Source organism: Vigna unguiculata, chromosome 5 (genome assembly GCF_004118075.2).
Source record: "Vigna unguiculata cultivar IT97K-499-35 chromosome 5, ASM411807v1, whole genome shotgun sequence".
Taxonomy (NCBI): domain Eukaryota; kingdom Viridiplantae; phylum Streptophyta; class Magnoliopsida; order Fabales; family Fabaceae; genus Vigna; species Vigna unguiculata.
The window spans coordinates 38351744-38361536 of NC_040283.1; the positions used below are offsets into that span (position 1 = coordinate 38351744).

Here is a 9793-nt window from a genome sequence, read left to right on the forward strand (position 1 = left end):
CCAAAAAAGTACCACATTTTAAACAATAAACCACAAAGCTATAAAATCCACCGCAAATGCACCACAAACCAAAAAACAATACACAAATATTTCTCAAGCTTACTAACCTGGTTGACGCTCCAATCTCGAATCACAACCTCCAACCGTAATCTCGAAGCGCAATCTCCAATCTCCAATCTCAAATCACGAACAAAGCGTAATTTCCAATCTCCTGACGAACCCTAATTTGATGAATAAGAACCCTAATTTTCCCCTTTCTCATGAACCGTAATTTTTCCCTATCTCTCAAACACTCGAATGCCCAACTCTCACTTTTTCACTTCGACTTTCTCTCGTTGCAATTAACCTTCAATTCCACCTTTTTATATTTTTCACTTAAACATTGTTTTACGCAATTTATTTTATTTTATTTTTCTAAATTATAACTAAATAAACACTATGCCAATGTGTGCTAACGTCACTGCAAAATTTGACACGTACCCCAAACAGTTCCACGATGTCACTATGACGTTAATAATTTTAACATCGTTTGCCAAAAGGACTCGATTGAATGCAATTTTACAAAAATGAGGATCAAATTGACCACACAACGAAAATAAGGACCAAATTGAATAACTTTGACAAAAATAGGGACCAAATATATATTTAAATCTTTACTTTAATACTAAAAATTTTAAAATATTAAATTTTAGACTTACTTTAATTATAATATTATAAATAAAATTTGATTATCGTATTAAATTTTAGATTTATTTTTAAATAAATTTAAATTCTTAAATAAAATTTGATTTTTATATTAAGTTTCAAACTTATGTGATAGTTAAATCTAAACTTTTAAATAAAATTTTAAACTTCTAAATAAATAAATCATAATAATAATACTAATATTATTATTATTATTTATTATTACTATTATTATTATTATTATAATTTTAAAAGAAATTTTTTGATATAACCAAATAGCTTTTATATGGAAAATAAAATAAAAAAATTGAAATAAAGTAGTAATATTAGAAATATACTTTAAATTCTTTCTTTCTACACCTTCAAATAAATGGTGGGATCCTGTTCTCGCCAATTTCTTTCAACAAGAGGAGGAAGTGAACTCGATGTTTACTCGCTCCGGCATCTACTTGCAGAGCAAATCCATCAAAGTGAAGACATTTAACTAATTCAAGATTTTGTTTGAAAGCAATGTCTTCTCCGTTAAAAGAATTAGGGTTTGCTGTGAAAATTCTGGGTCCACAATTTCAGTAAAGCTACGACCTGGAGAATATTTTGAAAAACTTGATGCCGTTACAAGTCTGAATCAAGAGGCATCACCAGCTCGGAAACGTGATTTCCATTCTTACTGCGTGTGAGAAAGAGAGATGGACCTGGTGGAATTGGAGGCGGTGGAAGGGCTCCGGTGGACATGGAATTCGTGGGCGGCGGAGGAGACGAATCTGGTGATCCCTCTGAGCATACTGTGCACTCCATTGATGATGAGTGAGGTCCCTATCCTCCCATACCACCCTCTTCTCTGCTCGCGATGCGCCGCCGTTTTGAATCCCTACGCACGTCTCGACTACCAGTCCCGCATCTGGCACTGCCCCTTCTGCTCCATCCGCAACCCCTTTCCCCGCGCCATCGCCGACACCAACCTCCCTGCCGAACTCTTCCCCACCTACAGCACCGTCGAGTACTCTCCTCCTCTCCCCTCCTCCTCTCCCCCTCCTCCTCCCCCGGCCTTCGTCTTTCTCATCGATCTTTCCTCCCCCCACGACCAACTCCTCTCCCTCAAGAAGGAACTCCTCCTCCTCTTCCACCACCACTTCCCCAACCACGCCCTCGTTGCTCTCCTCACCTTCGATTCCATGGTCTATCTCCACCATCTCGCCTCTTCCCCCTGTTCCTCCCTCCACCTCTTCCACGGCACCCGTCATCTCTCCTCCAATCAGGTATTTCATTCTCTTCAATTCCTCCTTTCTTTATCATTCAATCCACTTAATTCGATCATCGCTGACTTTATTCAATCTTCCTTAACCTCTGCCTCAGATCCGCCAGTTCCTCAACATCGGCCGCACACACCCGCTGCATCACGGACACACCCCCAAACAGGATTTTCTGTTGCCATTCTCAGAATGTGAATTTTCCATCACTTCTGCAATTGAAGAAATCCATTCCACATTCGACTCCTCCTCCGCCACTCGCCCTCCAAGGTGCACCGGCACTGCCATTTCCGTCGCCCTCGGACTTCTAGAGTCTTGCCTTGTCACCACTGGCTCCAGGATCATGCTCTTCACCTCCGGACCTGCCACTATCGGACCTGGAATTGTTGTTGATTCTGATCTCTGCCAACCCATCAGAACCCACCATCACATCTTCAACAACCAAGCCAGACACCACGCCAACTCTTGCTCTTTCTATAACCAACTCTCCAAGAGGCTATCTGATGCGTCTGTTGTTCTTGATCTCTTTGCCTGTTCGCTCGACCAAGTTGGGGCCGCCGAGCTTCGACAACCTGTTGAGCAGTCTGGTGGATTCATGATTCTCTCTGAATCTTTCGAATCCGATCAGTTCAAGAAATGTCTCGGGCATATGTTCAAGTCTGACGACCAGGGCCATTTGAAGATGAACTTTGATGCCACTATTGAGATAGTTACCACCGAAGATGTCCACATCAGTGGAGCACTTGGCCCTTGCGTGTCTCTGCATAGAAAGAACAGTTTGGTGAGTGACGCTGAGGTTGGACAAGGTGGCACCTCTTTGTGGAAGTTAAACACACTTACCCACAAAACTTGCATTGCTTTTTTCTTCCAAGTGAATCAGCGGCAGAGAATTCAACCCGGCTCCGCATTTTTGATTCAGTTTATAACACGGTACAGGCAGGGGAACATGGGATGCCGAAAAAGAGTGACAACTGTTGCTAGACGATGGGTTGCAAACCATTCTGTTGATATTGCTGCTGGTTTTGATCAAGAAGCTGCTGCTGCAGTTATGGCAAGACTCGCCATTCTACGGGCACAAAAATGCCATCCTCGTGATGTCATTAGATGGCTGGATGACTCGCTCATACGTTTTACTTCTAAGTTTGGGGACTATGTGCCGGAAGACCCATCTTCCTTCCGCCTATCCTCCAACTTTTCGCTCTATCCCCAGTTTATGTTTCACTTGAGGCGATCTCAATTCATTGACGTCTGTAACACTACTCCTGATGAAACTGCATTTTTCCGGCTCATGCTGAACCGCGAGGGAGTAGTAGGATCGCTTATAATGATTCAACCTACTCTTTTCCAATATTCGTTTGATGGTCCACCTGTTCCAGTACTGCTGGATATTCGTTCTGTTTCTCCGGATTTTATCTTGCTCTTTGATTCTTTTTTCTATGTGGTGATTCATCACGGGTCCAAGATCGCTCAGTGGAGGAAACTGGGTTATGATAAGGACCCCAATCATGAGAACTTCAGAAAGCTGTTGGAAGCCCCGGAACTCGATGCAGAGCAATTGGTGGCCGACAGGGTTCCAGTGCCAAGGATTATAAGATGTGACCAGCATAGTAGCCAGGCTAGATTTCTTCTCGCCAAGTTGAACCCATCTGTTACTCAAAATTCAACCTACACAGATGGATCAGATATTATATTTACTGATGAAATGAGCTTGGAAGTTTTTCTAGATCAGTTGCAGGTACTGGCAGTGCAAGGCTAGTAAAGAAGAATACTAATTTGGATTATTCTCTTTATTGTGGACATGAGAAAGAGTTTTTGAGATATGTAAGTAGTTTTCAAAGAAGAGGTTTCTTGTTTTCGGAAGATTGTTTTTTGATTTTTACACTTACGGACTTGTAAATTATATATGATATCTTTACTGTGATTAGAATGGTTTTGTCTTTATTAGACTAGTTTTGAAGATGTAGGTAGCATATGGTTACTGTTACTCTGACTAGAAACTGTATTATTCCCCAGAGACAACTTTTACATGCGGAGATCCTTCTTTTGTCAGCAATGAATGATGTTCATTACTTCAGGACTATGCCAGTTTCTGGCCCCAAAAGTTACCCTAACAGAATAGCAGTGGCTGGAGACTTGGGTCATACACACAATACCACATCCACAGTTAACCACATCACCAGTAACCATCCCAATCTTATTTTTTTGGTTGGAGATGTTACTTATGCCATTCTTTATCTAACTAATGGTACTGGGGCAGGCTGCTATTCTTGCGAATTTCCTGACACTCCCATCCATGAAACGTATCAACCTCGTTGTGACATTCACTTTCTTCTTTACCAGCCTTTTTCTCATCATTCTTCTTGTCTTCCACTTGGACTACCTTATCTTCATCTTTGTTACAAGTCAACTTCCTTGTTCATTTAGGTACATGCAACCTCTGATTTCTAGTGTCCCTATAATGGTAATAGAAGGGAATCATGACATTTGTTGCTTATAGTTCTTGATTTGCTTTCCCATCAGAAGAGAGTGGATCATCATCCACTTTATATTATTCTTTCAATGCTGGAGGGATACATTTTATAATGCTCGACTCCTACACATCGTATGACAAATCAGGTAAACTCTTGCTTCACATCCTTTTCCTTTAGGTTTAAATACCTATTTGGTCATCTAATTTTTTTCTAAAATTCAAAAACACCCCTAGTTTTTAGTTTGTTCGATTTGGTCCTTTAGTTTTTTAAAAACATCCAATTTAGTCCTAATTAGGGACGACGTCAAAATCATTAACGGGAGAGTGAGTGAGATTGTATATGTGGCAGGGTTTTGTCAATGTGGACGTGAAGAGTTCTTTAGGTGTTCACGTCTTGTGAGTGGGAGTTCGTCATTGGGGTTTCCAATTGCGAAGGTGCGGAGAGATTTGGGGTTGTGATCATCGAGACAACAAGCGCGAAGGCGTTGGAGGTTGGTTTCTGGAAGCCCTAAGTATCGAAGGTGAGTTTTATCATTTGTTATTGGATTTGGGGTTTTGATGTTAGGGTTTATATGCAATGGTTATGTATTGCGAAATGTGTGTTGATAATTGTTGTTGTTGCTTTCGTATATGTTGGTTGAAGCTGTGGATTGTTTTATTTCTTTATGCGTTGTCAGATTGTAAGCCCCACATTGTGTTTCTTTGTCAGTTGTTGTGGTCCCCCATTTATGAAGTAGTGTTAGACCCTTAATGGGGTATGGGTTGTAATAACGGTTGTTTTTGTGGGCATTGGTATTTGGCATTGTAATTGTATTTTATTTACATATAGGTTGACATGTCAAATGATTTTATGGAAGTGGTGATCCACCATGGTGGGGATTTTTTTAATAGTGGGAAAATGTCATATAATGGGGAAATAAGTACATTGTCTTGTGACCCAGATAAATGGGGTTTGTTCCTACAGAAACAGTAACAAAATATCAGGGAGTACAAATGAAATCTTACCCAATCCTTGACTCGTTGGGATGGATACTTCTCTACTTCTCGGCTAGGGTATGTGCTTGTAATGTAGGCGAATCGGACATTTTGGGGATTATCTGTGGAAAAGACTCTGACGATCAAGTTAGCAAAAAAGCTCTCAAAAGTCAAATCACATATTAGTGAATTAATGAATTGCATACCTTTAATTGTTGGGGTCCACCTATATTTATCGAGTATTAATCACAGTTTAGCTTATTTATGGGTTGGGCCTTTATTGGGCTTAGTGGATCTCTTATGGGCTGTAAGGGCTGGGCTACGGCCCAGTGCGAGACATGTGACTTGATCTTGGGAGTTTAACCATTATTTATTAAGTTAGGAGTAGTCGGCTTTTTGGTTGTATGCTGCTTGGGCTGCTATGTATGCATGATCTTTTTGTATAGCTAAGCAATTGTTTTGTTGATACTGGGACTATAAGTTGGCGGTTGGGACGAGTGGTTAATCATACCGGCCCCAACCGCCTAGTATAGTATAGGGTTATTTTGAGATATTAGAGATAGTTAAGGAAATGGGATATGTTGAAATCAAGGAGTTGTGGTATGCTATAAAAAAAACTTTTGTGTTGGATGAAAGTTTGCAGCTTTTGGGTGATGACCATGGTGCAATCCACATTGTGAGTATATTGCCAGACGATTTGGTCAGGTTCACTTGTTTGTGATACACAAAGTATCTAAAGCTGAGATTGTAAAAGCTCTTGAGTTTGAGGTTGAGGGTGAGCACAATGCTCAATTTGTGGGTGAGGAGGGTGAGGGTGAGGTTTGGAGTTGGGTTGAGTCTGAAGATGAGGTTTTGGGTGATAAGGATGAATGTTTATTTGATGTGAATGTTGGTTTTGATTTAGATGATGTAGTTGATCATCATTTATGGGAGGGTAGTGTGCAAGTGGAAGTCCATCATGTAGAAGAATGTGATGTTAGTGGAATTGGTGGGAGTTACTCTAGAGACAAGAAAAAAAGGGATCTGGGAGGGTGATGTTGAGAAAGGATTAGGGGATGATGAAGAGTTGGACAGTGGTTGGTCTGGTGGTGATTGGGAGTAAGAAGAGTTGGAGAGTGGTGAAGAGAGTGATTCATTGGTGGATGACACGCAAAATTATGGGCAGTTTGTCACCTTTTCAATGCCTAAAAACATGGTTGAGTACAAATGGGAAGTTGGGACTTATTTTGGAGATAAGGCAGAATTTTTAGATGCCATTAGAACATATGGAGTGCATTGTGGGAGAAGATTGAAAATCCAGAAAAATGATAAACAAAGGGTTAGGGTAACATGCTTGGGTGCAAAAGGAAAATGTCATTGGTTTGCTTATTGTGAGTATATGACTCCAATACAAACATGACAATTAAAGAAAATAGATGACAATCATATATGTAGTAGAGAATTCAATGTTGGTTTAATAACTTCCAAGTGGTTAAGTGAGAAGATACAAAACACAGTAATAGAAAATCCAACTATGAAGACAGTGGATATTCGGAATAAAATTGTTAGAAAGTGGAATGTTGGTGTGTCAACGTCAATGGCTATATATATATATATATATATATATATATATATATATATATATATATATATAACCTTTCAATGGTTGTTTTAGTTCCTTGTTATAGCTGGTTTTATCAATTCCTCAGCAGATTCATGGTTTAATGTATAAAGAAGTCAACCTTTTTATTCTGTGTTTACATTCTATGTTTAACATCTTGTAGTTTAATACATTTAATACATGACTATCACAATAAGGAATGCAAAAACCATCATAATGTATAAAGAAGTCAACCCTTTCATTGATTTAATTTCGTATTACAAAATCTAACACCCTTCATCACCTAAACTACATACCATCATACTACAACCCATTCTCTGTTTTACATAACTCATGGAGTTTTCAACAACAGAGACACTAAAGTCATGTTAATTAGACTAAAAAAAACAAACCACCCCTACCAAGATTTTCACCCACTTCTTCAAAAGCTTAACATCTTTCTCTAAATTATATATCTTTCTCCTTTGTGTCAAAATAGTAGAATCTCTTTGGTCACCATCTTCTTCAGTGCACCATTTGAAATAATTGCATCCCACCACATCTTCACTTTCATGTTGTTTTTCAAAACAACAATAAGAAAACATAAAATTGTTGTTAGGGCAAAGACTAAAATCAACCAATGCTCAAAACAAAAAATTCCATTAATCTAACCTTGTAATTAGGACAATCCCAAAACTGCTTCCCACCATTCTTTGCAGTTCTAGCCGTTCTCAACACCGCAAACTCACCGCAATTGCAAATAGGTGTTACACCCAAACCCCTATAGCCACCACCATGAGAGAAACCACCACTTAGAGACGCATTGCATGAGCAAGATGAAGATGAAGAACACCTAGCCATAATTGACCTCATCAACATACAAAGAAGACAACCCCTACGATGGAGAGAGCAAACCATTCATTAGGGCAAATTTCACGTCTCAACCCTAAAAAGAACATATTTGCCATGTCACCTCCTCCATTTACATAAATCACTTCATGGAAGTGCCACCATTCCATTAAAGCGTTCCACCTTGACCCCTATCAAAACGGCGTTAAGTCAAAGATAACGGTGAAGATCAAATTGAATATTTTTAAAAAACTAAAGGACCAAAATAAACACAATAAAAACTAAGGTTCTGATTGAATTTTCAAAACAAACTAGAGGACTAAATAAGTATTTAAACTTTTCCTTTACTATCTTCCACATGATCCGCATTCAAGCATGATTTGACTTCACAAAGCATTGCTGTTTATTTACATTCGTGTTACTCACTACTAGTGTCATCCGCTCTGTTAATTGCAGGGGACCAGTACAAGTGGCTGGAGAGGGACTTGGCTTCTGTTGACAGGGAAGTAACTCCGTGGTTGGTAGCTACATGGCATGCACCTTGGTACAGCACCTACAAGGCACATGATAGAGAAGCAGAGTGTATGAGGGTAGAGATGGAGGACTTACTATATAAATATGGCGTTGACATTGTCTTCAATGGTCATGTAAGTGTATTTTTTTATTTCATGTGAATATCATCTATAATATCTATGGATGAAATAAACATTGCTGAATTAAGAACTTTGTGTGAAAGGATACTTGTTGCTTGGCCTATCATTGTCTTTACCATATAGATAAATTAAGAGGTGAAGTTTAATAAACGCTTAAACAATTGCATTTTTGTTATGGTTTGTGCTTGCAAAATTCTTAACAGGTTCATGCGTATGAGAGATCAAACAGGGTATACAATTACACATTGGATCCTTGTGGTCCTGTTTATATCACGGTCGGTGATGGTGGTAACAGGGAAAAGATGGCAATCACGCATGCTGATGAACCATCAACAACTACACCAGATGACTTTATGGGTGGCTTCTGCGCCTTTAATTTTACATCTGGCCCAGCGGCAGGTAACTTCTGCTGGGATTACAGTGCTTTCAGAGAAAGTAGCTTTGGTCATGGCATTCTGGAGGTATACCTCATCTTTCTTTCACTATGCTTCACACTTCTTTTATGGACGGAAATTGTTAAAACATTGTTGATTCCTTCATGCTATAAGTTCAATAGTTATTGCATTCATATTAGAGCAACAGAAAACATGAATTGAGTAGAACTTCAAACTAACTGTAACGTTTTATATATGCAGATGAAAAATGAAACCCGTGCACTGTGGATTTGGCATCGCAATCAATACTTTTATGATAGTGCTGGAGATGAGATTTACGTTGTTCAATCCTTCTTAAAGAGAAGTAACCCCTGAAATGCTTTACTCTCGATTTGTTATCTAACATGTAAGCTATACAAAATTAAGAAGCCATCGTAAGAAAGCACTTTTAAACGATAATGATTGTCTGAGAAACACAGTATGCCACGACATCGACCAAAACGGGCGATTGACTTAACTTAAAGCTCTAAAAATGATATGTTCAATCTCAATACAAGACTGGGTCTTCCAACTTCGGACATGAGAATGAAAACAATGGATATGACTAACACAATATATATGTAGTTGCATCGCTGCACTAAAAAAAGTGTCTCCTAGGAACAGAAAAAGAAGAAAAGTAAAAAAGATGAGGTTATTGTGTTTGAAGTTGGGGTAGAATTTTGAGGGATTTGAGGGTTTCACTCCTGCACCATCCCCGCCTTGGATTGGAGTAGCTGTTGTTGAGGAAGGTGTTGGCACCGTTGTATTTGTAACTTCAGCAGTAATAGACATTATTAATTATAAGATTTGAAATCGAGTGAGTAAGCAATTATAAAACTTTCTTTGCCTCCGGGCAAGAAAAAAGATATGCATTTGTAACACATTTTCTCATGTTTGATTAAAGAGAAAATAATTAATTTCAA

The 9793-nt window shown here is 38.9% G+C and overlaps 2 protein-coding genes across 3 annotated transcripts; both read left to right on the plus strand.

Annotated features, from left to right (window-relative positions):
- The first annotated feature begins 1063 nt into the window (after positions 1-1063).
- Positions 1064-4214, plus strand: LOC114184011 (protein transport protein SEC23). Of its 2 annotated transcripts, XR_003604534.1 has the most exons (3): positions 1064-1940; positions 2038-3752; positions 3945-4214. XR_003604534.1 is itself a non-coding variant. In XM_028071236.1 (2 exons), exons 1-2 carry the CDS (start codon positions 1371-1373, stop codon positions 3685-3687), a joined length of 2220 nt encoding a protein of 739 aa, XP_027927037.1. In that variant the 5' UTR covers positions 1064-1370; the 3' UTR covers positions 3688-3855. The 2 variants fall into 2 exon arrangements, 1 of the variants encoding a protein (XP_027927037.1); XM_028071236.1 differs by lacking the exon at positions 3945-4214 and having other exon boundaries at positions 2038-3855.
- Positions 3984-9499, plus strand: LOC114184688 (purple acid phosphatase 15-like). Its single transcript, XM_028072003.1, has 5 exons — positions 3984-4176; positions 4803-4922; positions 8261-8451; positions 8661-8918; positions 9093-9499. Exons 1-5 carry the CDS (start codon positions 3984-3986, stop codon positions 9204-9206), a joined length of 876 nt encoding a protein of 291 aa, XP_027927804.1. The 3' UTR covers positions 9207-9499.
- Positions 9500-9793: the final 294 nt, after the last annotated feature.

What these genes read in the sequence shown, in the direction of transcription:
- LOC114184011 (XM_028071236.1), top strand. Translation starts at nt 1,371, where the DNA reads ATGGACCTGGTGGAATTGGAGGCGGTGGAAGGGCTCCGGTGGACATGG. An exon ending in GTCATCTCTCCTCCAATCAG is followed by an intron (nt 1,941 to 2,037) that starts GTATTTCATTCT and finishes CCTCTGCCTCAG; the next exon opens with ATCCGCCAGTTCCTCAACAT.
- LOC114184688 (XM_028072003.1), top strand. Translation starts at nt 3,984, where the DNA reads ATGAATGATGTTCATTACTTCAGGACTATGCCAGTTTCTGGCCCCAAA. An exon ending in CATTCTTTATCTAACTAATG is followed by an intron (nt 4,177 to 4,802) that starts GTACTGGGGCAG and finishes ACGTCTTGTGAG; the next exon opens with TGGGAGTTCGTCATTGGGGT. An exon ending in TTGGTCATGGCATTCTGGAG is followed by an intron (nt 8,919 to 9,092) that starts GTATACCTCATC and finishes TTATATATGCAG; the next exon opens with ATGAAAAATGAAACCCGTGC.